Source organism: Lepidothrix coronata, unplaced genomic scaffold (genome assembly GCF_001604755.1).
Source record: "Lepidothrix coronata isolate B3197 unplaced genomic scaffold, Lepidothrix_coronata-1.0 Scaffold11, whole genome shotgun sequence".
NCBI lineage: Eukaryota > Metazoa > Chordata > Aves > Passeriformes > Pipridae > Lepidothrix > Lepidothrix coronata.
In genome coordinates, this window is record NW_016690191.1 from 62,134 (window position 1) to 89,937 (window position 27,804).

Sequence of the window (27,804 nt, forward strand, 5' to 3'; positions counted from 1 at the left end):
GGAGGAACAACAGCTCCAAGTGCATCTGAATGTCTGCAGGCACTACCTGGATCCGCTGGCTGAAAACGGTCACGCTCATGAAAGCAGCAGTGCATTGACTGGAATAGAAAATAGCTTTTTCCAAAGTATGCAGAGATAGCAGGGACAGCACTGGGGAGACAGGACTGGGGACACAACCTCACACCTCCCCTGCTTTGGGCACAGGTAATGCATGGGCTGGCGAGGAAAATATATTCAGGATCAGCAAAAATTAGAAGTATGTGAATAAAGCACTGGAGAGACCCTCCTGGGTGCTGGGTGTATCTGTCTTCCCAGACTGCAAGCTGCCAGATGGCTTCCGGTGGGGAGCAGGCATGGGAATGGGAACGGGAACGGGAATGGGAATGGGAATGAGAGCAGACTGGGAGGCACAGCACGCTGAGCTCAGATTGAGCACTGCAGGTGCAGGTTCAGGGTAAACACTCGCCTGCGGCAGCCAGGTTGAGAACACAGTTACTGTGGGCTCCCTCATGGGCAACATGAGAGAAATGTGGATTGTACCAAGATTAAGCCTTTGGGAGGTTCACACCTTTCAGAGGGATTTTGTGGTGACAGGCTCTGTTAAATGCCCACAATTAGTCAGGGTGAAAACAGTCTGCAACCTTTGAAGTCATGACTCTTCTCAAGCTTCAGTGATTAATGTTAGCGTTATTTTAATCCAAAGAGAAATAAAATGTTCTTTTATCTTCAAAACACGTAGAACGTGAATACGTGAGAGTGCACCACTGTTTCCTCCAGAGAGCCTCCAATTAAGAGACTTTGGCAGTGTTTTCTAGACCAGTGTGGGATGACAAAGAACACTTCAGATTTTGTTTTGGTTTTAAACTAAGTGATTTGGGGTTGCAAACAGCCCGCTGGGTAACAGCAGGATCTGTGCTGAGCACAGAAAAAACAGCTGCAGGAGTCAAGGAAGTCACCTTGGCACAGAGTCCTTGGTACCACATTCACTCTTGCCTCTCACATCACAATTTTATAACTTGTAGGATGTTAGAAATGGTGGGCAAATTCTGATCCCAGCTGATGCCAGAATGAGGTCTATCTATTAAGAGACAATGCCAAGTTGCTTGGGCCAGATTCTGCCCCTGCTTCAAGCACTGGAAGAGTCTCTTGAACTCCTACGGGTCCTGTTTGAACTGCAGTGTTTCACCTGTGCTGCAGTGACTGGCAGACTGAAAGACACAATGTCTAGACCAAAGGGTGTTGCCAACTAACTTCAATCTGTCTGCAGGTTTATCAGTTTTTATCAAATATTACTGGGTTGAGACCGTCAGAGCCTGAGGGGTCTTCAGTTAACATACAAAACTGTGCACTAGGAGAGCTCTGTTAAGGAACCTTCTGTACAAAAGACATAACACTGCACAGAAAATCAGTGATTCTCTTACCAGGAAACCACTGGTCTATCAAAGAGTTCACGTGGTCCGTGATGAACGCCATGGCTGAAAAGTCTCTCACTTCTGACTGGGAAATTATTTTAATTCCACCACTTTTTTTCTTTTTCCAGTTCACATCCGAAGACTCAACACTGTAAGAAAGCCAAAAGACAGACCTGTGAAGCCTTTGTGAAGTATCAGTGTCAACAAGTTTTCTTTCTGTCAGGAAAACTGAGTTCCATAATAACACATAGTTCATAAGCCATTAAAACAAAAAGCAGTCTAGCTTTTGAGGGTGATTTTCAATTCAGTCTGTTCTGCAAATGACTTTCAGAATAGAATTCCTGCACAGAAATGCCAGTTACTCACAGAGGGTAAATGCTATAGAAGGTCAGACCTAGAGAAAACTCTGGCCTAAGTGAGCTGAGTATGATGGAGAGTTTTGACAGATGCCCCATACAGCATGATGGAAGGTTGGGAGTTTTAAAATCAGTAATGAAATTCCAGTGGAATAATAATATGAATAAGAAAGATTCCAAAAACCATTAGGAAAAGTTTATTGACATAATTTTTGCGCAATTCCTATGAAACTGTAACCCCTGAAGCATTTGGAGAAATAATACTATGACCACTACCGTGGTCCAGAATTTGGGATTCCAGCCTGTGATTTGCAGTATCTGGGTCCAAGCCTCTACTGAGCTTTGAAACTCAGTAAAGTCTCTGTCTCCTTCTGATCTCCAGCTATGCAACAGCACCAGTGGTCCCCCCCATCCTGGCAGGGACTGAAAGACCAAATGCAACCACAGTCCCCTGTTGCACAGAAGCAGCTCCATTGACCTGGATTACTGACACACGGTGGTGAAGTTTTAGGATTTAGTGGAAAAGTCACTGAGATAAGGAAATCTTTGCATGTGAAAATGCATGATTTTACACTGGCAGAGTCCTGCTCTGAATATCGCTTTCTGTTCTCAGGCCTCTTTAAATTGGTGGCTGCAATAACAGATAAGGTTGATATATTCAGAACTGGCAAACAATCAGTTATAGATCATTTTTGTCACCAGTTGTTACCAGATGAGTTATGTCCATTAAAGAGCCTCCTCTTCTCCTGATGAGTGAGCACACAGCATGAGTCAGGCCCATTCATCTCCATTGAGCTGATGTGTTTCATACACTCTATTAGTGCCCTGTCACACATGCTGCATTAGGAACACAAATTACCTAAGATAGCCTCCATCAAAGGTAACGAACAGACCTTCCTGCCAGTAAACAGTGTGAGTCCTTTTGACTCGGAATGTGCTGCAGCGGTTCCTTTGGGTGCCTGTGAAGCTGTAGATGGTCACCTTTTTGTTTCTTGTCTTGGTGTTCTTCTTGTTTTCAAAAAGCTGAAACAGGCAGAAAATGAAGAAATCGTTAAATTGCTGAGATTTCTCTCAAGGATGTTTTAATCAAGCAATAAGGTGACTTCTTTTTTTGGCTTTCACAGGTGCTATCGTAGCTTTTCCACTAAAAGCGACTTGTGCTCATAAAATTTTTTGCAATGGAATGGAAATACATGTAGTAAAATTGGTTTTGCAGCAATGGAAATGTTTTTCGTGCCACTCAAAAAAAGAACACTTTCATATCAGTGAACAAAGTTAATTCTGTGACTGTGACATTTGTCATATTTATTGTGCATTTGCAGAAACCCAAAGAACTAAATGTTCTAGTGAGTGATAAAGTCTGCCTTCAATGCAGAGAGTTAACTTTTCCACCTGTTTCAGTGGGAGGAAGATGGCTCTTCTCCAAGACACTTCAAACCAGCACTTAGAGCAAAATGTATTTCTGTTTTAAAACCAGAAAGTTAATCTGCAGAACTCCCCTGTGCTCATTGCTCCAACATTTATTTGACTGCAGACGAGTCTGACGCCTGGGAACCTTTCCATTCCCTTCATGAGGACTGGATGAAGTTCCTAGGAAAGGTGCTCTAGGATTATGTAGTGCCCATGAGGATGTAAGCAAAGGGGTTGCCAAGAGAGCCCGTTAAAAGAGGTAAAGTTATTACATGGTTTGAGAAGCCTGGAACACAGAGGACCTTCCAAAAACAGGTATCATGTTTTCCATGTTCTGTAAATCACTGACAGACCACAGGTTAATGGAGAGCTGTTAAGAAGATACCAGAGCAGTACTATAAATATTTTGCAGGTATTTATTACAGCTTCAGACAGAAGCTGCTGCAAACATATGTCTGCAACAACATCAAAATCCACTCAGCTCTCAGAACCTTCAAACACTACTTTAATGACATTCATAACACTTGCACTAACAGGGTGCCTCATTAAGGCAACAGTCCTGTAATTTTGTTCCCATTTCAACCATAGACATTCAGATAGCTGACTTTGGTGGAGCTATTCCAGATCTCCTCTGGCAAACGCTGCGAGCAGAGTCTGGCCTAGTGGGATGGTCATGGACAGGAGCCGCAGGCAGAACTCCAATTGCTTGTAATTGGAAGATGCTGGAGGTACTGAGACCTTCCCGGGGATCATGTTACAAAGAAGCTGTGGAGAACTTAGGCTTTCTTCCCCAGTACCAATTGTTGTTCTCAATGACACCTACTGTAAAAACAGAATCAGATTTTGATTGCAGAGTCTCATCTCTCCCTATTTACTCAAATAATGCTATTGAAGTCTGTGACTAAAGCGAGCTGGATGTGAAGAGACATCCCACTTACACTGAACAACTTCAGCTGTCTGTCTTTGCTTGCAGAGAGACACAGTAACCTACCTGGAGGTCCATCTCTGCCAGGCTGATTAACATCCGGGCTATGAATCTCTGCCAAAAGCCAACGGGGACAAAACTCATCTTGAAGACCCTTTGGACTGTGTTTGTGGTCTGGTGGCAGAGCCCATGGATATCTAATGCTGGCTTGGTAGGAAGCAGATGAGGGAGGAGGTAGCTGAAACACATCAAGTTCAACAGCTCAGATTTTAGCTACAGCTTGTAACAGTGAGTACATTGTTACCGGATAATAAGGCGATTCAGTCTCCAAAGAGATTTTTAATGGCACGGCCCACTGCATATAAAAAAGCTTTTAGACTTAAGCACTGCAGCAATACATGAAGAAATTAATTTACACTATGGAAGCAAGCAGAGGCAAAACAGACATTACATAATCCAGCCAGGGCTATTGGACAGGGCTAAAATTGATGTAGTGAGCATTTGTGTACTCACAAATTAATGCATTAAAATACAAGAGTCATTAGAATAGCTGTGATGCTGGGACTCGTTTCTTTGGTACTACTGTGTCCTGGTAACAAGCAGGGGATTACAGCTGTGGAGCAGAAGACAAATGCAAAAAACAACCTACAGCAGCTCAGGTTCAACAAGCCCAGAATGGGGGGAGAGGAGGTGCCCTGGGAGGTGGCAGCGATGCAGTTCCAGGCTGCAGGGACTGGGCTGCTCTGGCTGTGCCCCCAGCCCCAGAAGAAGAGCACCTCATGGGTCAGCACAGCAGAGTTTCTTGCTGTTCCACACTGCAGCTGACAGATCCCTGCCCCATCCCTGACAAACTCCCAAAGCAAGAGTTCACTTTGCCAGCCTGATGGCAGCAGAGAAATCCCTTGTCTTGCTCAGATTCCTCTTGCAATCAGATTATCAGGTACTTTGCCCAAGTGTGGGGGAGACTCAGTGTTATCTGCGCCTGACCAGTCATCAGGAACAGAGTTATGCTGGTGTAGGGCACCACAACAAATTATTTTCAGATCTCCCAGTAAGCCCAGAATATTCATTTGTCCTGCTCTTTAGTATTTTGGAAGCTAAAACCCCTTGGAACACCAGAACTGTTTCAAAAATGATGAGCTTTTGGCTTTCAATACCTGCCAGTTAATCTCTTGACAGTGATTCTCTTCAGTACCAAATACATCCCAGGATGCCTGTGCAATCTAAAATGTTATTTGCTTACAGGCAGACACACTGCTGTTTTACCAGTGCTGAGCCTGAGAAAATGTGTTGGCATCTGGGGCTCCTCATTGACGAGCACAATGACAGCAATGAGGCACATGGCCAAGGGACCTGACCAAAGTAACAGTGGCAGGGGCCAGACACACAGCTAGAACCAAGGCTGGGTCAGAATCCAAGGCTTTAAGCCTCTCACGTTTTCTCTCTAGCAGCTGCAGTATTCTGTAAAACCTGAAATATCAGTTCAGAAAAAGTAGCCATCATTAGACAACAGCTTTCTCCATATGTCACAGTCCATAACATCTGATGACATCTTACACCATCGAATAATCCGTTCCATGAAACATCTCTGGAATGTAAAACTATTAAAAAATTCACTTATAAATTACAATAAGTATGCTCACTTTTAACCCTAATTTAACAAGAGGAACACAGTTTAATTACGTGCACCTTAAGCACAAAAGTGGAGTGCAACAAACTAAAACTTCTTGCTCTGTGAAAGTAGTGGATGTATCATAAGTCAGCCAATAAATTTTCCTCAGCACATCCAAGAAAGGGTCTAGGAGTATAGGAAGGGCCAGTGAGGCCCTTCTGGACCACAACTATATAGTGGATTATAACACAGATGGTGATTCGACGCTCTTGAGCAACAGCCAATGCAAATTTTGAAAATATGTGAAACATGCCCCCATCCACCCTTTCAGAACAGAAACTGGCAGCTGCTTTCTCTACTGACTGCACAGAAACCCTATCTGGCAATCTAGACAATAATTGCAGCAGCACAGTAACAAATAACTGCTCTGTGTCTGGCTAGTACATTAAATTAATCCAACCTGCTACAGCTACAGTTCGTCAGTGGGAAGAATATTCTGCTAATGTGGCTTGGATCGCTCAAAAAAACATTGGGCAGGCCATGAAAAAGCAGTTTCCTTGTTCCCGAGGCACAGACAATGTAATTGCCTTGGAGAAAAATGGCAGATAGTGACAAGGAGTCCAAAAGGCATTTTGGACTGAGCAGAAACATTGCTGCTTTATCTGTGTTAAGCCTGAGAAAATTTGTTGGCATCCGGGACTGGATAAGTGACAGGCATAATGACAGCACAGAGAATGCTGCACTTGTGCTGGCATTCAGAGCTCCCGAGGGGCTCAGGGCGATGCAGCCGCGCTGTCCTGGAAGGCCAAGGAAGTGAAATGCAAATGCCACATCAAAAGTGCAATACAACTCTGGTTCCACCGTCAACCCAACAACAGGCTGTCGCCAAGCAGATGGGAGAGAGAAAAATCGCAGGGAACTCTGCCCAGAGGAAAAGAGATCGGGGGGCAGAGGGGAGGAGGACTCATTAACATTTAAAGAGAATGAGGTTTCTTAGACTATTTCTAGGAAAACTATTGATCAACACCTATTGAGGATAAAAACTGAGTAAATCATGCCGCTACTGAAGCTACGCTTTCCTGATTTCACTAGAAATAAAAATACTACTACTTTCAGGGCTGACGTAATAATTGATTACCCAAAGTTTTCTGCCACGCTCTGAATGGAAGAACCTTTCACTGGAAGCAGATGACTCCAGCCCATCTATATTTCAGGCCTGGCAGCCACGGCCTCACATCCTCCCTCGGCTGCAGCTGTGTCGGCTGAGCGCTCACAGCTTCCACCTGCTCATCGCCACATCCCCGGCGGTGTCACTGCCCCTCCGGGCTGGTGGCTGAGCCTGTCACCAGCCTCAATGCACCCAGGGGACAAAGACCTGCTCTGTAAAGCTTTCACAGTAGCTGGTTTGGACCAAAGGATGCTCAAGCCAGGAAATACAGCCCAAATGGATGGGCACCTTCCATTACCCTCTCTAACGCTCTCAGATACTTTCTCATCGCAAGATCCTTGTCCAGACAACCACTTAGAGTGGCAAAGCCTGTTAATATCCATTGATTAAATGGACATTTTTCTCCAGTCTGACTAAGTCTCTCTAATTATCAACTTACCTGTTATTGGCCACAGGCAGTGCAATTTCAAACTTGGCCAAGAACTGGAAGTACTGCTCTTCGGTCTGCTCAGTGAAGCCCGTCCCGACCAGCAGCATCCTGAGATCCTCTGCTCTGATGACTCCATTCTTAGCTACAGACTTAGAGCTCTTAATGTTGAAAATCCTCTGTAGGCACTCCGAGAGCCAGACAGGGTCAAGGAAGTAGAGGTTCCTCAGGCCATGGCTCGTGTCTGGGAAGTGCAGTAGTGTACCTGTTTCTATGAGAAAATTAATTGCTGCAAAAAATAAAGAGTTGGAGATTAGCAACAGACCAGCATGAGGAAACCACAGTGCAGAAGAATGAGATTATGAGGCAGTTTGTGCAGTTTTATGCATTCCAGATATATCCAGCACGTAGCCAAGTCAAGAGAGTAACATTTATCTGAGGAGTGCTGCTATCTGACACTCCACTTGTAAACCCCTCATCTCACTGCTTCACAGGCAGTATTTCTGTCCCCACGATACCTCCCCTTTACCCTCCTCCTGCCATCCTCACAGGGAAGGGCTCTCCCTGCCTCCTGTGGAGCAAGGCCTCCGTAAAGATCACAAGACTGGGGCCCTACAGAGAAGTCAGTCTTGAAACTATGGCAACCCTCATTCTTCACAAAGCAGAAAGGAGACAAAGCTTGTTTTAAAAAAATAAATAATAAAATCAGCAGACTCAGACCATCCTAGAAACTTCCCAGTCCCCTCCCCAGAGTCCCATTACTAATTTGCTGTCTTGCCAATTTCTAAAGTGATCTCTACACTGGTGTAGAGCACTTTATATTTACTACTTGGGGAATATTTCAGTTGAACACACATATTAATTTCCAAGAAATTATTGGTCTGATCTGACCTACCAGTCTGCAAGTCTTCGTAGTCTTTGATGTCATTTCCAGGTGTTTGCTCAATCATCAGTTCTATTTGCCTATCTGTTAGATACTGTACATCATCATTCTGACTCCTCCTGTGCTGTTCTGCAAGGACAGCTTCTTGAAGACTAAGGTAACTTCTCGGTATCTGCAAGCCACACAAGAAAAACAGCAGGATCAGTATCAGACAGCCATCACTCTACTGGGGATGAACTGGTTGCCATCTCCTCTTCACAGGGATCTCACAGGGGTGTCTTTTCCCAAAGCCAGATTGCCATCTTTATACTTCACATGCCTCCTGCATCAACAATAGCTAACTCCTAAAGTTCACCTCCCAGTCCAACACTAAGCCTCCCAAAAGGCCCACTTTGGTAAGTATCAAAAAGAAATCCCAGTTCTCACCAATCTCCCTGCAAGTTTCTGTGAGCAAATTGAGCTGCCAACGTCCTTCATGTTGCAAGTGACGTGAAAAATCAGCTGCCGGAGTCCCTCGAGGCCTTCCAGAGTCTTACACGAGAGCTCACTGCAAAAGTCATGCAAGGGCGAAGATTATCAAACCTTATCAGCACATGGGCTTCCTTTCCAGGCTCACTTTCTCTTATCAGTGGCTTTAAATTTCCTGTGTCAGCTGAATGGGAGGAAGGCTGTCAGTGAGCATTTTTAGCTCAAGTGGCCTGGAAAAGATATATTCGGCCACATCTGTATTAGGACAACCTCTGCTCTGTGTGCTCCATTTACTGTGCACTGCTGTTCTGTTCCCTGTGCTCAAGGATCTCTGGGGACGTCCCTGGCAGCCTGACCAAAGTCATCCCCCTCTGTCCCTTCAGTGCCACACACATCCTGGAAGGGATTGCAGGGAGGAGGAGAATGCTGTGCCCCAGCAATCTCTGGAGACAAGTCCAGTTCTCCCTGCCTCAGATCAAAGAGGCACAGTGATGACTACCAGACACCTTTCCCCACCCTCATTCCGGCCCTCGCTCAGCTGGATCCTGTAATCTGGGAATTGATGCTTAGATCCTAAAAGCTGGCCTTCATTATCTCTTTAACAGCTAAAAACATGCTCTCTCCAGCTCCTACTAGTTTTGGTCTTTTTATGGACTGGATAAGAACAGTTCTTTTTCACTTTTCCCAACAAAGAGTCTTTCTAACTGATCCTACATCTGTTCCCATGGCAGACAGAAAATCCTTTTCTAAAGCAGGATGTTCTATCTCAAACCTCAGCCCTCAGTGGCACTGGTAAGAGTGTTCTCATTGGGATGCTGGAGGATCTTGACCACTGATAAAAAGCATTCTGGGTCACCCACACTCCTCACACTCCTCTGGCCACATAGAGCTGCTCAGAGGAGCCCCTGAAGGTGGACAATGGGGTCCACCCCGATGGGGCATGGGAGGGAGGAGGGATGAAATCAGGCAAAACTCCAACTGGGAAAAATGCAAGGGGAAAGGAAGGTGAAGAGGAATGTGCAGGATGAGTGGCAAGGGTGTAAGAAAGTCCCCTTGAGGCAGAATGACTGAGATCATGTTAGGATGCTCTGTGGTGATGGGAAAAGAGGCTTGAGGTAACCCCTACACAAAGCTTCCTCCTTCTCATTGTGAGTCTTTGATCCTCATCCAGGGTCCCTGGTACTCCTCCTAAGGGAAGAGCCAGCTGGGGTGCCTGACACAGCGCTTGGATCTGCAGAGCAGTATGTGGGAGGTGGCTGATGACTTTGCCAGGCAGCAGATGGGAAGTGCTGGGGACATTGCAGTGCCCTTCCTCACTTGCCAGCTGCCACCTGCTCCTGCCCCAGGCAGTGGTGATTTTACCCTGTGTGATGCCAGCCTGCTGCATCTACTTTCACCCCTTGGCTGACAGACCTGCTCCTCTCCCCAAGGGCATTCTCTGTCAGCCAAAGGGAGGGAGAGGAGTCAGACTGCATGGCCTGACTGACACCCACCTTCCAGCCAGCACCAGCCCTCCATTATCACACTGGAGAACTCGGCTGGCACAGGTTTGGGCTGAGCTCAGGGGGCTGACCCACTCCTGGTCCAGCCAACGCTGCCACGTGAGCCGTGTTCTCACATCAGGTAACACCCACACAGCCTCCCCTTAGCAAACCCTGCGGCTCCCATCCTGTAACAGTCACGCTCTCACTCTTTGCAGCATTAATTAGTCAATCTGCACCTTCTCTCCTTGTGACTAATAAACTGTATCACCATTTAATGGTGACAAACCTGAGTGAAGCAGGAGCAGTAAACAGGCTGGTCAAGGTCATGACTTTGGAGCTTGCAGCTCTCAGATCGCCTTATCCGACCCTTGAGCAACACTGACCTTCTCTCTCATTATGCTACATTATCTCAGTCAAAAATAGATGAAATGCAATGCTGACGAGTCCTTAAATCGGTCCTGTTGCCAAGGAGATCGAGTATTTCAAAATTGTTTAAAGTGACATAATAGTGACTGATCTTCATAAAGGCACAAGTACTCACTGCAGGTGCTTGAAGGTGATATCTGGGAAGCCAGTTGCTCTGGATCCAGAGGGAGACCGACACAGAGCCAAGACATATGCCCTCAGAGTCGCTATCCTCTCAACACGGAATTTTGTTTCAATTAAATCAAGGTGTGTTCCTACTACAAGCACCACTGAATTTGGAGCTTTGGCCTGTAAGAGAAAACATTGTCAGTGATCTCATCCAGATTACGTCGTGGTAAATGCAGTGAGGACATGTGAAAAGTATAATATTTAAGAGGAGGGAGTCACACGCATTAATAAAAGTTTATATATATATATATATATATAAAATAGAGGCAACCTGTCGTGGCAGCCTGACAACAGCAACAAGCGATCTGGGTATTACAGAAGTTCTGCAGAACACAATCATTTGCTGCTACTGCAGAGCAGGAAACTGTCAGCTTGGGTTTATTACATCAGGGTTTAACATAAAGGGAGTTGCCCTGTGGTATTAAGTTGCTGCAAGTCAGCTCAGCGATGGGAATCATGTTTGCCCAGACAAAGTTAACCCACTCTGTAGCCAGAAGATCTAACTGTGACTTCCTGTAAAAGGCTCCTTCTGCTCTGGAATGGAGACCTGGGGAAGTTACACAAACTTTTTCACTGGAGGCATATGGAAAGGTGAGATAAACTGCTAGAAAAGTCTAAATCTACTTAATATTGAATCAGAGCAAAGGAATGGATGAGATGATCTCGTGGTTTCTTCCAACCCTTCCATGACTGTATTACAACAATGGAATGTATCCAGATATCAGGGAACACGCTGCCAAATACAACGGCATTGCACAGGCTCAAGCAGGGATCAGACTCCCCATCCAAATGGCTTTGACCACAGACAAATATTCAGATGCAGCAATATATGTTTATTTGCAGTCAGTCCATTTCTCTCTTACAATTCTTGCTGAAATCTCCCAACCAAAATGACACCAAAGTCAATAGGAGTGGTGCCTGCACCAAGCCAGACCAAAGGGCCCACTTGGCTCAATATGCTGCCTGGAGGTTAATGAGGAGTACAGGCATAGAGTCACATGCAGAGGTTTGCCCTGGTGTGTTCTCCCACTATCCAGCAGCCCACAGCTGACTGACTTCCTCAGCATGAGACAGTATCTCTGAATTAATAGCACTTGATGGATTTTTCTTCCACCAGTCTGTTTTTCCAACTTCTGACACCCACAGCACATTGTAGTTCCAGTAAATTCCACAGGTTCTGTTGTGTTTAGGATACTTCCCATTGTTTGTTTCAGTTACCATCTCATTATTTCACTTAATCTCTCCCAATTCTATTGTAAAAGACCATGAACAAAGGCTCCCTTGTGGTTTTCTCCTTACACCACTAAGTCTACACATAGCCCTCCTCATTTTTCCATACTTTTACCTACCATGTTCATTTTTCTCTGTATTTTTTTCTGATGCTACTATGTGCTTGCTGGGATGTATTAAGGACACAGGCACATCACATATTTTTGAAATATCATAGTTTTACTTCCAGATTTGTTACATAGTTTGGGTTATTGATAGCTGCCGACCATTAAGACAATATTTTTGTAATGACAAGATGTTTCTTTTCTGAGAGGCGTCAGCTTAGAGCCAATTTTTATGTATGCAATGTTAAGACAATTACCAAATAATAAACATTTACAAAAAATTATGTACATGTTATTATAAAAATCATCAACGTCAATGAATTCAGTGCAGCTCTGAGTCTCGGCTGAGACCTGTCTGGGAAATACTCTCTGGCTTACCTGAATCTAAAGTGTTAAAAATATAACCTCAAGACTAATGTGTGTCTAACCCACACAAGAAAGAAAATGCTTCAAACCCCCCTCAGAGCACAGTGTGGTCAAACACTAATTCCAAAATAAGTATGTTCAGCCTTACTTAGCAAGGGTTTATAAATCAGCTTTTGTTTCGTTCTCTGCTGTGGGTGAGGGAGAACAAAGCAAATGATAAATTTAAACCATTGAATATAGCGATACGCCTACAGCGTAATGGCAAATGAATTCCAAAAGCTGTGCAAAATTCATAGCCTGGGGACTTTTTAAAAGCAGACCAAAAAAGAATCCGTAATATCACATATCTGCATGCTGAGCTCCTACTACTTGATAAATAGATACTGCCAGAGCCCACCAGTGACTTCTTACCTCAATGTTCAGCAACCAGAACTGTAAGTTTGCCACAGCTTCTTCCCCCAGTGCCAAGTTCCAGACCACTATGTACAATGCTTTGTCTGTGAAGAAACACTGATTGACTGTAGACATGCTTGCTGGGCCTCCGATATCCCAGACATTGAACTCCACTGAATCAACCTACTTAGACAAAGAGAAGTGTTCAAATCCAACGGTGGCAGTAAATCACTGGGAGATAATAGCTGAAGTATAAACCTACGCCTGCATAATGTATGACACAAGAAGGGGTTCAATGTCCTAATTGTGCCTCCAGGAAAGATAAATCAACAAGCAATTGTTAAGCATGGCTACCACTTCCCCACAGGAAATCAAGACTAATTACTCGCTGCTAAAACCATAGAGGTGCCCTTGATGCTGGTAAATCTCCAGTTAATGCTGGGGATTCTCCAGTACAAACAAGGATCTCATTCTGAGCACTGTATTTCACTGCATCTGGAATAGAAACTGTTTCATCCTTGTCTGTGCCACACTTGACAGGACTGGTGAAGCTACTTATCAGCCACTGCCACGGGGAACAGGAAACCCCTGCTGAAATCACTTCCACTGAGCTCAGACTGAACCCAGCCAAGCAGAATAGGGATGCTCAGGAGATGGGAAACTTCTCAGGCCTTTCATAAACACCTCCTACATGCTGCTTTGAGGTTTCTGACGTGTGTGCCACGCCAGAGATGGGCCAGAATTACAGTCACTGTAAACCAGACTCACTGATTTCTGGGGGAATATGTAAATGAAGGCCTCCCCAGCTCTGGCTCTCTTCCAAGTATCTCTGCATCCATTCCTCCATGCAGCCCCGCAACGGCAATAAGAGGGAGCATGGCTCTCTGCTTAAATGGCATTCAGGCTCCCAGATGCAGTAGGAAGCACCTATATGCCTTGGAAGCTCTGTCCCTAAATCACTTGGCTCTGGGGAGGCAAGAAGCCTGTGACTGAGCAGAAAACTCAGCCACCATCCTCAGAGCATCATGTAACACTGAGTGGGCTGTTTAGGGCTCTGGGTCCAAGTACTGTCTGATCCCACACAACAAGTTACCCTACGAGGTTTCAGCAAGTGTCTCAGCAGGGCTCTGATCTCCCAGCAGAGTCCCAGTGTGAAGTCTCCCAAAAACAGCTGGAAGAACTTCCATATTGTTTAAACCAAGCCCTAACTAGCACAAGGGCTGCTTTGTTCATCCAAAAGACCTTCAGCTGTGAGTGCGTGTGTGGAGAGACAGAGACTCAGAGGTAGGGACAAAAGCCTGTTCAGCATCTTGATCCCACTCCAGGTCTCTGATGCTGTCTATGTTTTTATTTTATTCAATAACTCTTCAACACAAAACACACAAATCCCTTCTCCCACCAAAGTCTTCCCTTTAAGGAGCCAGCCTGTGCTTGCTCTTTTCTTTCTCTCTCTGGCCTGGCATTCTTTGCTGTAGAATAGCTGAACTCAGCAGGCTCCTTCTCCCATTCCAAAACAGTCTGGTGGTCATGGCTCTCATCTGGGAATGGAAAGCCATGCATTTGCACCCCCTCAGCTCCTACAAGATCTCAGGACCAATTCTGCAGGCTCTAATCCTTAGGCTACCATGCAGGTGGTGGACAGGGCCACCTAAAATGCTTGGATGAATTCAACGCTCTCCAGACGAGTTCAGTATGGGTTGACACACTCCCTGAATGAGCCATCTGAGATCTGGGTGTTTAAGGTACGCCTTAGACATCCCCGGATCAGAGCAGAGGTCAGGCATCCCACCTTCCACCCACCTTCCCCACCTAGGACAGTTCTGATATCAAGGGACTCCAGCTTTAGGTACTGATGTCCCATTTTCTGGCCTCAAGTGAAAGGACAATCTGCTGTTGAGAAGCTGATTTAAAACACTCTCTCAGAATTAGTGTCCAAAGGCCACCTGAGCTAGGAGAGCCAGAATTTCAGCACAAGAGTCTACACACACTCCCTCTCTTCAGAATACAAAGTTGAGTGCTCAGGAAAACAGAACTGTCCTCTAGAAAAAACTGGAAATGAAACAGGAGTTGCAATGAGTCTAAAAACACATCACTTGCTAGACAATGGAAATTGTTTTTTGTAAAAGGGCTCACAATTTCAGCCCCAAAATTGGACACTGCAGGGCTTAAACATCTCCCTGAAGGATAAAGATCTTTGATTGGTTTTCACCTTTGCCTTGTGTCCCGCTGGCTTGGGGAGCTCCCATTTTGTCGTACGTATGGTGGCATCACTGTGCATCATCTGGGGGACCTTCCCTGTCTGCAGGATCTCCACCAGCGTGGACTTTCCCTGTCGTGGAGGGCCAATGATGATCATCTTCATGAGCTTGCACTTCTCTGCCTTGCGCAGCTGCGCTCGCAAATACGCCAGCACCGTTTTGGGGCCTGTGGGGGGGAAAGAATGGGCTTTATCTGGGGTTTGCAGTCACAAACAGGACTGCACAAAACCTGCTGCTGCTGCAGACACATCAGCTGAGTTAATATTTTCCCTGCAGTTTCGCTGTGGGCTGAGACAACCCGGAGAATAAACAAAGAAACCTCCAGCGGACAAACCTGAGACAGAGACCCCAGAGAAAGGTCACTGCTCTGAGGCTCCACAATGGAGCACTGTAAGGAGAAACAAATGCTGGGGCTCACATGCTCCAGAAGCTGAAAGGAAACATAAAATACTAATTTAGTATTGGAAAATACTCAGTTTTTCCTTCTACTTTTATGTTTCCAGTTAAAATTAGATTTAGGCTTCAACAGTATACTGCTGGAGAAGGAATAATTCCTAATAACTTTGTTCCCACAGGACTTTCTGATTAAAAGGCACAAAAAAGAAAACAGTATTGTAATAGATCCAAAAACCTAGCAGCTCACAATACAGTCCCTTCAATGGGACTGTGACTGCTGATGCTAAACATTTCAGTCTTTAGAAAGACCATCTAAATACCCTAAAATATACACACTGAGGAAGCAAGCCACGGAATTTATCTGGCGTGCATATTGCAAATGAAATATTGCATTTATAAGTCATCATTTTAACACGTGATCTATCTTAAACTGATCCTACAGCCAGAGCTTAGCACTGGTTATCAAACTTGCAAATGTGAGTAGGTTTCCCTGTGCAATTCCAGCTACCTGCAACAAGGGCTCGGGCACACACTGTCTGTTCCTGTTCTTGACCATTAAAAGGAAGAGATTTTCATTATATGTTCGGTCAGTTTAATAAAGAATACACAGTATCAGCCTTACCCTCTTTTCTGATCTCTGCAGGAACGTTACTGATATTTAGTTCCTCGATATCCAGCTGCCAGAGATTAGCCAGCTGTCCAAGTTCTGGAGGAAGCTCTCGGATACCAGGGTTACTGTACAAAAACAAATAAATCTACCAACAACCAGGCTTTGTGTGTAAGTAGCTGCTCTCACGGACTCTCACATTACACTATTCTCTCCTTGCAGAAATCTTCCATTAACATTTTAATAAGACTACTCAGCACTTTAATAGCAATTTCCATCCTAAAAGTGATGTATAACCATAATCTATCGTCTGAGGCAGACAGATGTAATCATCTTTACTGGATAGTTGAGGAAATAAAGGCAAAAATGATGAGTTATTGAATCTAACACTACAGAAACAGACAGCAAAAAGCCAGAACGAACTAGAGGCACATTAGATTCCCAGGCCTGTGTTCAAAGCATTAGATCATCTTCCCCAATTCAAAAGACCAGCCTCCTCCTTATCTAAAGCAAACGATGGGCCCAGTTCTAACAAGGGACTGACTATTTCCAGCTTTTTGATTTCAAAAGCACTGGACATCTGGGGTGGGGCTCCACAGAAGACTGGTCACTAAAACAACATGGAAATAACACTGCAAAGCTTTTCCAGGACACAGACTTACTTTCCTAAATAAAGTTCTGTTAAACCTTTCAGAAGGCAAACGGACTGTGGGACAGAGTCCAGCTGATTGTCATTCAGATAAAGAACCTCCAGAGAATCACTCAGAAACGCTGGAAACTCCAAAAAAGGACCTGGAACGAGACGGGAAACAAATTGCACCTTCAAAAAAGCAACAAACAGGCATCAAGGCTCTGAACCAAGAGCTTCACCTGAACTTTGTAGGCAGGACATGAGGTCACGTTCACTGGCAGGGACCACCATGAAGTAAGAGCAGAAAAGCAAATGGCCTTCAGTGACAATCAAACATCAGCATTCACATCTCAATGTTTTAATATCACAGTGGTGGCCTGTGTTTGAAGGTGACAGTGTCCAGGACTTCTGGGGTGTGAGAGAGGAAGTCCAAGATTGCCAAAACGACTATACATCAGGGGACGAGCGGCACTGTGGAATAGATGGTAATATCTTGTGAACTGCCCCTGTTCCAGCTGGCAGTGAAAGGGCATATGGAGGGCACAACTGGTTCTCAACGTGGCACTGAAAGGGCACGCCAGTGGCACAACTGGTTCTCAACATGTTTTTTCCATATTGCCTGAGAAAAGCCAGAAGCCAGTCAGAATTTATGGTCAGGCCCCCACGTTGCATCCTGGAGTAATTTATGGTGGATCAAAGTCAACAACAGAGAAGAAAACCCAAACTGCAGCTGACAGACTGATATATGCTGCCTCTAAAACACACTCGCATTTACCCCTCTGTTCTGTTTTACTTTGCAAGGACTCAGGGCACGTCAGACTCTCTCCATGTCTGAGCAGCAGATTGCGTATTTTGGGAGCAACCCAAGTAATAACAGCAACAACCGCATGGCTGAGTTGCTGCTGCTGGAGAGGTTCAAAGGGAAGTTCAGCTGGTTCCAAAGAGCATCACTTTGCTCCACAAATTGCTCCTGGGATAGGGGCACGAAAAGCTGCCATGAATTGTGTTGCTGCATTAAGTGTCACATTTATCTACCAAGGAGCATCCTGAAGTCAAGGAAAACCAGGTAGATTTTGAGACTGATTAGGAAAGTACAACCAGCACCACCTGCTGCCTCCATGGTCAACCAAAGCAACTCCCTGAGATGTGAGACCCTGCCTTCCTCAAGGACAGGACAGTTCCACTTCTACCAAGATCTCCTTCCCTTACAGAGAAGAGTTGAGGAACTGTAACCAGACTTAGCCGAAAAAGAAAAAAGAAAAAGAAAATAAAATGGAAGAGGTTTTCTCAGGAGAAAACTCCCCAGTTCTAATATTAACAGCATTTTCAGCCTGACCTGTGATTAGAAAAGGAGTAAGATAGAGTCCCACTGTCTGCAGGGGTGTTTCATATACGTGACAGGACTGACTGGTGTGGGCAGAGTGTCACAGTCTGCCTTTGAGTTTTCAAATAAAAAATCATCTTTGGGATTATTTTAGGAGAACAGCAGGCTTATTCACGGATGCAATTCACTTCCTTTCTGGCTCATCGCTGGACTTAAACTTTTCATTGTTCCTTTTCAATATGCACCTAGGGACAGACAGATTTAGTCCTCCTTGGACACGTAGGAGCAACCACCTAGAAAGAGGTGGTTGAGCAAGAGTCTGAATTCACCAAAGAGTCCCAGGTGGAAAGGGGTGTACTATATTGGAAGCAAGCTCGAGGTGTTTATGAATTGTAATTATTTATTCATGAGTTATTTAAGATTTCTCTGGCTTGAGCTCAAATTTTCTTTTAAAGAACTGTAGAAAAATTAAAACAAATCCCATCTTGAAAATATATTTTTGGATGAGTAAACACCACCAACGCCACATGCGTGTGCAAGAAGTTATTCTGAGATTTATCAATCAAGTATAGTGAGCATCCATAAATTATTCTCTTAAAATAATCTAGACTTAAGTAAACAGCTTTGTTGGTAAATCAGATGAAAACCCGCCCCCCCCCTTCCTCACCAGGAGACTTCTGTGAGCAGCTGATGTACTCCAGCTTCTGTTTTCTCTTGATGTTCTTTAAATTCTTGGCCACCTCCTCTAGTCTCACCAAGCTATACTTGGCAGAGGAACAGAGAGAAGAGGATGAGCTGGCTTTGCTCTGTCTCTGTGGCTATTCAATCGTGGCACCAGCCAGGTGGGCTACTCTGTGCCCTCCTGCAACCTGAGGCCACCTGAGGCAGCTCAAAGTTGCACCAGGGTATGATGTGCCAAGGCTTTCAAATGCTACTAATGCAGAGTCCACCCTCTCCTCCTTTATGCAGGGGGTTATGCTGAGTTTGCAGCATGTAGATGTTTCCATTAGGACAGCAATTCCCTTTTTAAAGCTGGTTTTAGTTGCCTTTGCCTGCTGCTCCTGCCTTCCTCTCCCCATTTTTACATGCTGCTGTAGCACTTCACAGAGAAGCTATGAGGATATGTCAGACTGCACGGATTCACAAGATTCAGACTCCTTCTCTAGTTGTTCCATGTTCAGGACTTCACCAATGTCACAGCATTTCTATTTGCATTTCCTACTTGTGACACAGAGCAGACCAACCTCTGCTCCTCCTTAGGGTGCACAAACACTTTTCTGCACAGCAGCCTCTACTTCCATGGACAATAAAATGAGTAGGATTAGCTTTCCCTGGAGGTCCAGGTAGAGCTTCTGCCTCCCAGATGAGCAGACTGGAGGTGAGGATCTCAAGCCCTAACCTACAGCTATGGCTGTATGTGCTGTATTTACCAACTTTAATTGAGATCATACACAATTTTCAGGGGAAATGAGGAGAGTATTTGCTGCAGGAGGGTCTCCCTCCCACGAGCAGCCGAGGGCTGCTCGGATGTGTTCAGGGAGGCACTGGCTCTATCCCATTCTGCAGTTGGCAAGCTATGCTTTAGAGCCAGGCATTCTGCAGGCAGCCAGAGCAAGAAAGCTCTCTAAGTGCTTTAAAGTAAAACAAATAAACAAAAGAAATGGAGACAAATCCCACAGAGATCAGGAAGCAGTGCAATATCTGAAGATATTCCTTTGTTCTCTCTGGGATTTCACGTGCACTAATCCACAGCATTTCTTCTGCTCTGCCCTAAACTGTGGGTGCAAATCACAGAGACGGGGGAAAACGTGCCATTTACAAAGTCAGCAACAGAAACAACTCTAAGAGTAACAGGGGTAATTATGGGTTAATTTCCCTTCAACATACCAGTCAGAACTCTGGCTACAAAGCATAACCTTCATGAAAAGAACAAAAGCTCTGTGAAAGAAACAGGTTTCACTCATTTTTCATCTTTCTATATTGAAGGTACCAGCCAGCTACACTATTTCTTTAGAAAAATTTTATCTAAACATATTTGGTCTCAGTTAAATGCTGTTGCACTTAAAATCCCAGATGAATTTACACTGATTTCCTTCCAACCAAACTCCACAGATTCCTGCTGCTTCCCATCTCACCTGGCACTCTCATTACTTGCCTCCCCACGTCCCCCTTACCTGCCTCTGGGCCACCACGCACCCTGTTCTTCGTGGTGAAAAAGGGAATCCGCTTCGTTTTAAATCCCTCGTCGCTCCTGTGGGACAAATTGTGAAATTTGGAGAGAAGAGCTTGGACAAGGCATTGAGCTGCATCCCTAGGATCCTACATGGTGCACAGTCTGGCCCCATCAAGCCTGTTGATCCACAGCACAGCCTCTTACACGTTCCCATCTGCTTTGGAGGGACGGGACTGAAACCTGCTGTGCAATCACAGAGCCAGACTCCACCAACACTCGTCCAGGCCCAATGGTTTTCTCCTGGCAAATCAACAGAGCTCCTCAAGGCAGCACTTCCAGCTCCCAGGGAGAGAGCACTTGACCCCCAGCTTTATGGGTGTCAAGGTTAAGTGGGCTGTCAGACAGCAAATTGAAGAAGCTCCACAAGAAGCACTGGAGAACCAACCTGCTGCCATTCCCTGCCCTCACCAGAGGGTCTCTGACAAGATGACCCACCAACATGACTCTGGAAATGCACTGAGACATTCAAAAAATGGCAATCTGTCTTTTGCAGCTGACACAGTAGCTCCTAAGGACTCCAAAAAATGTGTTGGACAGGCACCCAAATGAGGAGATATCAGCGTGACACGACACAGTGCAGTTTTGGAGAAGATTAGGGACCTTTAACTCTCTATGTTAAACATCCCTATTGGAATTTCTAAACAGAAGAACATCACTCTTTCATTGGATGACCTTTTTAACATCAGTCTTAGAATCATAGAATCCTTCAGGTTGGAAATCTTCTCTACGAATTTACAGCTGGTTACACTTCCATTTAAAAACTCAAGATTTTTCTTTTTTTCCAAAACAATCCTCCCACACTAACTACAAACTGCAGTCCAGCCAGATGGTTTATGGTTAAGATCTGCTCCCCACAAACTGGTTTTTGTAGTCATGAACCGCACACTGGGTTAAAGAAATTCCTACATGCTCTGAAATTAAAGTGCCATTATCAGTAATCTATCCACTTAATAAATGATATAGTGTGCTAAATGCCCAAAGAATTAGCAAAGGATAATTCATCACTGTCACAGACACACAATATACTGAGGGACATGGTATGTGGATATCAATGCCTTCTATGCAGGTGATTAATTCTCTCCTGACACCCTTTGTGTTACACGAGGGATCGGGTTTGCTATTATTTCTTCAGCTTTTGTTTTCTCAGCCAAAATCTGAAAGAAACACTTACTTCCCAAGTTGGTTTTTTGAAAGATCCAGTGATTTAAGTTGTTTGCAATTCCACTTATCCTGCGAAGGCAACGTAACTAACTGATTTCCCAGCAGCTTCAGGGACACCAAAGCCTAAAGAGAGGAACAGCCTGGAGTTAGAAGACAGAGTGCACCAAACACACAGAAAGAGCTTTTTTAGTGTGGCTATTAAATAACAGAAACACCAAGAAAGTACATCTTATTCATCAGAACATCCTGTCCGTGCTGCCCAGCATGCAAACATTTCCTTCTTGTCCCCAGCAAGCATATTCTGCACGGAGCAGCACCACTCTCAGCTCTGGGAGATTATTAGTCTACTTGCTGACAGATGCACTTGGAAACAACCCATCCAAGAGGACATTTCACTTTAAGTGAGGAAACCTTTCCAAATGGAAAAGAACAGTGTGATTTACCAACACAGCATGCCACGTACGGATGAGAATATACGTATATGTGTGTGTGTGTGTGTGTGTGTGTGTGTGCAAACTGCTGTTCAGAGTGGGCTTACACCTGTTGTGTGTGAATAAAATCAAGATGCAAAACATGAACTGCTTCACACAAGGGAAGATTTTAATTGTTTTTTTATTACATTTCTATTAAAGTGGAAAGGATTTAAATTAGCTCTCCAAGATCTATACAAGTTACCCACCTAGTTTTTTTCCCCACTCCCGCCAGAGACAGAAATTTTAAAACCAAGTGAAGCTGACCTGACACTGTACAGTTAACACCATACAGACAGGATTCAGCTGGAAATACCACAAATAAGGTTAAATATGACGTTTCCTTTACACTTAACTGAAATATAAAAGAAAAAAATGCAGTTCCCATTCAAATCTGTGAAGTTTATGCTCTTCCATCTGTCCTTAATAATGCTGAGGCTCAAATGATCATTTTCATTTGGTTGAAAATCCAATTTTCCACTGAGAAACAGTCTTCTATGTAGAGTTTCCAACCAAGTTTACTCTGCAAGTTCCCCCCATGAAAACTGAGATAAGCAGAATGTCAGCTGAATTATCTCATGCCACAACTACAGCACTATTAATGAATTATACCCCACGGAAATCATGTTTTACCAGCAGAGACTTCAGCTTCAAGTATGTTAAATGTTTTATGTGCTCCACATAATAATAAAGGTTTATGCCCCTTTTCATCGAGCAGGATTAACAGTGTCTCAGAAAGTTTGTTGGCCTTCCTCCCCTTTTCTTAGATTGGAAAAATATGAGGTATCCACGTGACGGAGACGATGGACAACCAGCAGTTGCTGGAATGGGAATTATCATGCAAAATGCTCCCTCTAGTGATGCAAGAGGGGCCTTGCTGGGATTTGGGAAAGGTGGAGCAAAATAAAGAACTGAAGACAGGCAGAGTGAGCCACTGGAGGAAAGGGTTGGAAAACTGAGTCCTGACAGCCAATGCTTTTACCATCACTAGTCTTCCACTGGCTCAACCTCCCTTTGGAAGGAAGGCCCAGCCTGCCGTCAGCGCCTGGTGTGGAGCTCTCTCCAAGTACCAGCATGGGGCTGTGCAATGACAATGCCTCAGACTTCTCCCCAAAACATCCCTGAGCAGGGGGTGGGAGGAAAGGGAGGCTACACGTTCCAGAATTAGCACAGACTCGGTCCTGTGTGGTCTAGCTGGGGTGCTTCATTCTCAGTCAGCTGTATCCGTGTTACATGTCCCCCCAAACACTGACAAAGGCCACTCTCCAGGGAGGTGAGAGCTGGTGAGATTCTATTCAATGCTTATGTGCTGACTCCATAGGGAAAATTAGTGATTTTCAGCTGGCTCTGATTCTTCATGACTGTAATTCTGGAGATGTCTAGTCCTTGTTTAGCAATTGCCTCTCATCTCTAACTTCTCCATTTTTGCTGCCTTACAGGATGAGAAAGGGGCCTCCAGAAGGGACACAATGGCAGTGGCAGACAAACTTCCTTCAAACCTGCTGCCACAGTTGCAAAAAGGGTGTTAGATTATACCTGAGGGAAGGAACTGCAGCATTCAGATTACGGTGCCTCAGTCAGCTCATGATGTGGAAAAGCTGACCAGAGTCCTACTGGAATAATTCCACCCAGGGAGGGTCAGGTGTTTTCAAGAGAAGTAAACTAGTCTAGAGAACTAAGACCTGGTTTGGAGAACATATGGCTGGTTCCTTCAGAAGGCAACAACCAGGAAAGCTGAGGAGGTTTCTGCTTCTCTTAACCATATTTCTAGCATATATGTCATATTAGCAACTGTGAGCTGGTCCCAGTCTTAAGATTCCTCCACAAACCGTGCAAAGGGCAGTGCTAAACTACAAGTCCCACCAGTCTAGGTCAGAGACATGCTTTCAAGTCACAGGCCTCCTCTGCTTTCCACTTTTCCCAGGGAGAAGACAGTTCACTGCTGTTCCTACACAACAATAATACATTATATGTAGGAACATGTTACTGCCCATTTCCTCCCCTTCCCACATCTGCTTCTGGAGAGGGCTGGAGTGTGAGTGCAGCCCTATTCACCAGCAAAAACTCTACAACCAAGGAGTAGCCCAAGTCAGGGCTCACCTAGGCATGGACTTTCACCTTCTATTTGCTCACTGCACTCCAGCCCCCAGGGGACTGGAAATATCTGCTATTTATTTCTTTTATGAAAACGTATGGACAAAAACTGACACAATTTAGGGCAGTCAAAGCTCGCTAACTTTGAAAACAGACCATCAACAGGGATGGCACTGAGGTCTCTGACCCTCTTTACTGGTGCCTTTGCACCCCTCAGCGGCCTCTGAGCAGCAGCACCCAAAAACTGTGCCCTCGAAGCACCATCTAGTGTTTAATACCTGTCATGGTGGCTCCCACCCACTGGGATGATTCTGAATGCATCCAGAAAAACCAAGTTTCGGAGACAATAGTCCATAGGATTCATTCTGTTTCAGGAGAAATGCCAATTGAAAACAAATGGCTCCCAGAGAGCAAAGCCAAATCTGCAGGGATCATTGAGGAGAAACGAGGGAGTTCAACCCTCAGTACTTTTGTTCCAGCAGGAGTAAAAGGTACCTTTTCAGAAGACTCCTGAGATCCAAACTGATCCAAAATGACCCATTATTTCTGCAACCTTTCCACAGAGGCCAGCAGTGAAAAGCATGAAACTTCTGCACAAACATTTACCTCTGTTTCTCTCTCCATGACCCCCAGTTTCACAATTTGGAAGGGAAGCTTGGAGGAAAACCTCAAGTTCTGCCTTGTTTTCATGTCAAAACTATGTGACACCACATATTCTGATGAATTTTGTTGTAAAACTACGGATCTGTGTCTTGTCCACTGGCAAGAATTATTTAATCTACAACCTGAAAGATTACAAAGGTCCCAAGTAGCATTGTTTAGGGCATTCTAACATGCTGTTCTCAGCACAGAAAGACTAACTCTTAATTACACAACACTGGTGTGCCAGATGGAGAAAAAACACAACTATTTGTGAGCATTTTCAAGTACATCAATATTTCAGTGGTTGGAGCTCAAAGCTACAATGCTGTTCTGGTTCTGTTCCAAACTGTGCTCCCAATTTCTGAAAACCATAGGCATCCAAAGAGTTCTCAGAACACCTGTGTCAAGAGCTATTACACTGGATGAGGGACTGAATGTAGTGATTCAGGTGGTTCCAGGCTGCTCAGAGACCCTCTGCAGTTGCACCAACTCAAAACTGCACACAGTCCCCCACCTTAACCAGCAGCCACTGCTGGGACCTCAAGGTCTGAGTCAGTACTAGGAGAAATACTGTGAAGTATGAAGAAATGACACTTACTTCAAGTTGAAAGAGTCCTGGTGGAACTTCTTTCAGTGAGTTCTCAGAAAAATCCACTTCTCTCAGGTGATTTTTCCAGAAAATAGTCAATGCATCAGGTAGGAATTCCAGAGAGTTTCTAGATGCCTTACAACATTTCTAGACAACATAAAGGAAAACACACAGAGTAGTAATCATCTCTGTAAATAATGAGGCAGCTGAGCTGTCACATGTTAAAGGCATTAATAAATTCATTCTAGGTAATCACTTTTAAATATTTTGATCTACATAAATTATCGGGCATGCAGGCACATGGGATTTCCTAAGGAGATGCACTCAATTGATGGGCGAATTCTTTGGTGGGCAAAAAGTATTTCAAAAGTTATTTTGAAACTCATCCCCATTTGCTTTTCAACCACAAACAAACACTTCACCAGAGTATACTGTTCTGTTACAATAACGAGGAATGAAATCACAGTGATGGGTCGATATAGATGTCCTACTTAGCCATGGGTTTGGGCAAAGTTAGCTTTGAATAAAGGCTGAGTGTTCTGTAAAATGATCCTAACAACAATTATGCTCATATGAACTACAGAGAAAACTAATACATCCATGTAATAGGACATGTTTCCAGAAGTTTTCCACCAACGCCATCAACACGGTGAGAACAGGGCAGAACCTCAGAGAGAATTGATCTGAGACCCATAAACCAAATCAGACAGGGGAACTTCTACAGAAACAGAACACCCTTTAAACACTTGACAGCTTTTCAAGCACCACATTATATATTTTGCATTGTTTCAACAGCTTTTTCAGCCTCTGACTCTGTTCAACTGAGCAGTTCAACTTACCAAGGGGCAGGCCCAGGGATCTGGAAACACTTTCAGCTGGTTTCTGGAAACATTCAGTATGTTTAGGGACTTGAAGCAGTACAGAAAAACCGTTGGAAGTTCCACCAACCTGTTGTCAGAGACGTCAAACTCCTGCAGCTTCCTTAAACCAATCCAATTAGTTGCTAGAAAACACGAAACATTGTGGACTTGGTATAAGCATGACAGCACTCTGATCCAGCAAGAGTAACAACACTTACTTGCTAGATAAAAGCCAAAGGATTTCATAAGGGTTAAAGAACAACCAGGCCTTTTAATGTACTTCAGACAAAGGACTGAGAGACACTGAGCATCTCCACCTAATACTCATTTTAAGTCATTGTTACACCAGTTTGGGGTCCTCCTCTGTAACTCAGCCTTGAAATGTAAGCAAAATACTGCACTGTACGTACTGTTTTCCTCGTCAAATAACTTCTCCATATAGTTTTTGGAAGCGATGAGTTTTTTAAGGTTTTTAAGATGTAGGAATCCAGTAGGGAGAGTAGAGAGCCTGTTGCTGGATACATCGACCTCAAGTAACCTGTGAGTACAGAACATAGTCAGTCAGGCATCAATAAAATGCTAGCAAAGAATCCTGTTGCCATAGACATCTTTTTTTTTACCAGGACAGCTTTAGTTCTGAAAGAAAGCAGCTGAAATGTGCCTCACCAGGCAAAGCATAAAGCCCTAATTAGAAAATTAACCCTTCCAGGGAGCGAAGTGGTCTGGATAGACAGCAGACCAGATCATTGATATCAACCAGTAAACGTCAATCTGAGTCAGCTCAGGTTTCAGTCTTAGAGGAATGGGGCTCACCAGAACTTGAGAAAAGCAGAGGCAACATGAGACAACACAGGAATGAAAGTCCCTACAATTGTCCTGCTGACAACTAACTTGGAAGCACTGAGAACACAAAAGCGCAAATCCTGAGTTAAACCTTGCAGCAGACAGAAAACAAAACAAGAAGCTCCTGCAGTATGCTCTTCACTCACACAGTTTCACACGAGCACATGGACTCATTTGAACCTGCTCTCCATAGGGGTTCAGTCTGCTGCAGGCATCCAGCGCACACACCTTGTACATATGATTTCATCAGATGACTGTACACTGGGTAACTCCGTCAGCTGATTGTCAGCCAGGCTGAGCTTCCTGAGGTTTATCAGGCCCCATGGGATCACGGATGGAAGGGAGACCAGGCAGTTGGCAGAGAGATCAAGCTCAGTTATCTGACAGGAGATATCTATCAGCCAGTCTAGATCCACCCAGGGCAGTTTGAGGTTTGACCAGTTCACACACAAAGCCTGCATATATCAAAGACAGAAGAGAAAACCACATTAGTGAAGTCCCAGTTGCTCTCGGCCTGTCTTACAGCACTGGGAATCTGGCAGAGCAGAGCACAGACCATAAACATTTTGCTCACTTTCCAATCTGCTTCTAGGAACTAAACTGACTCAGAGATGAAATCATGGCTGGATATCAGCAGCTCCTGCTGTATCTGCTCCATGATCTCACTCCAAAGACCATAAGCACACACAAGCAGGGGGTCTGGACTTCTTTCCAAGTCCATACACCAACTCTAGCGAGCCCAGTGCCTGAGACCAGCACACCCCAGCCTCTAATGGTGAGTTTTCATGGGGCTGGATGTCCCACAGGACACATCCCACCCCACACCAGCAGCATGTTATGAACAGATCACAGAAACCATCCTGA

General features: G+C 44.6%; 1 protein-coding gene across 3 annotated transcripts in view; it reads right to left on the reverse strand.

Moving 5' to 3' along the window:
- LRRK1 (leucine rich repeat kinase 1) overlaps positions 1–27,804 on the reverse strand; it is a 76,834-nt gene that overhangs the window by 18,911 nt on the left and 30,119 nt on the right. For all 3 annotated transcript variants that reach the window (XM_017805085.1, XM_017805086.1, XM_017805087.1), the window contains 17 exons: positions 27,169–27,395; positions 26,508–26,635; positions 26,077–26,240; positions 25,247–25,384; positions 21,453–21,565; positions 20,223–20,299; positions 16,756–16,885; positions 16,109–16,221; positions 15,042–15,256; positions 12,851–13,015; positions 10,687–10,859; positions 8,620–8,740; positions 8,206–8,365; positions 7,323–7,599; positions 4,170–4,341; positions 2,628–2,791; positions 1,422–1,561 (listed from right to left, as the gene is read on the reverse strand). In XM_017805085.1, coding sequence (XP_017660574.1) covers positions 1,422–1,561; positions 2,628–2,791; positions 4,170–4,341; positions 7,323–7,599; positions 8,206–8,365; positions 8,620–8,740; positions 10,687–10,859; positions 12,851–13,015; positions 15,042–15,256; positions 16,109–16,221; positions 16,756–16,885; positions 20,223–20,299; positions 21,453–21,565; positions 25,247–25,384; positions 26,077–26,240; positions 26,508–26,635; positions 27,169–27,395 — 2,677 coding nt within the window. The remainder of the gene's footprint in view (positions 1–1,421; positions 1,562–2,627; positions 2,792–4,169; positions 4,342–7,322; positions 7,600–8,205; positions 8,366–8,619; positions 8,741–10,686; positions 10,860–12,850; positions 13,016–15,041; positions 15,257–16,108; positions 16,222–16,755; positions 16,886–20,222; positions 20,300–21,452; positions 21,566–25,246; positions 25,385–26,076; positions 26,241–26,507; positions 26,636–27,168; positions 27,396–27,804) is intronic.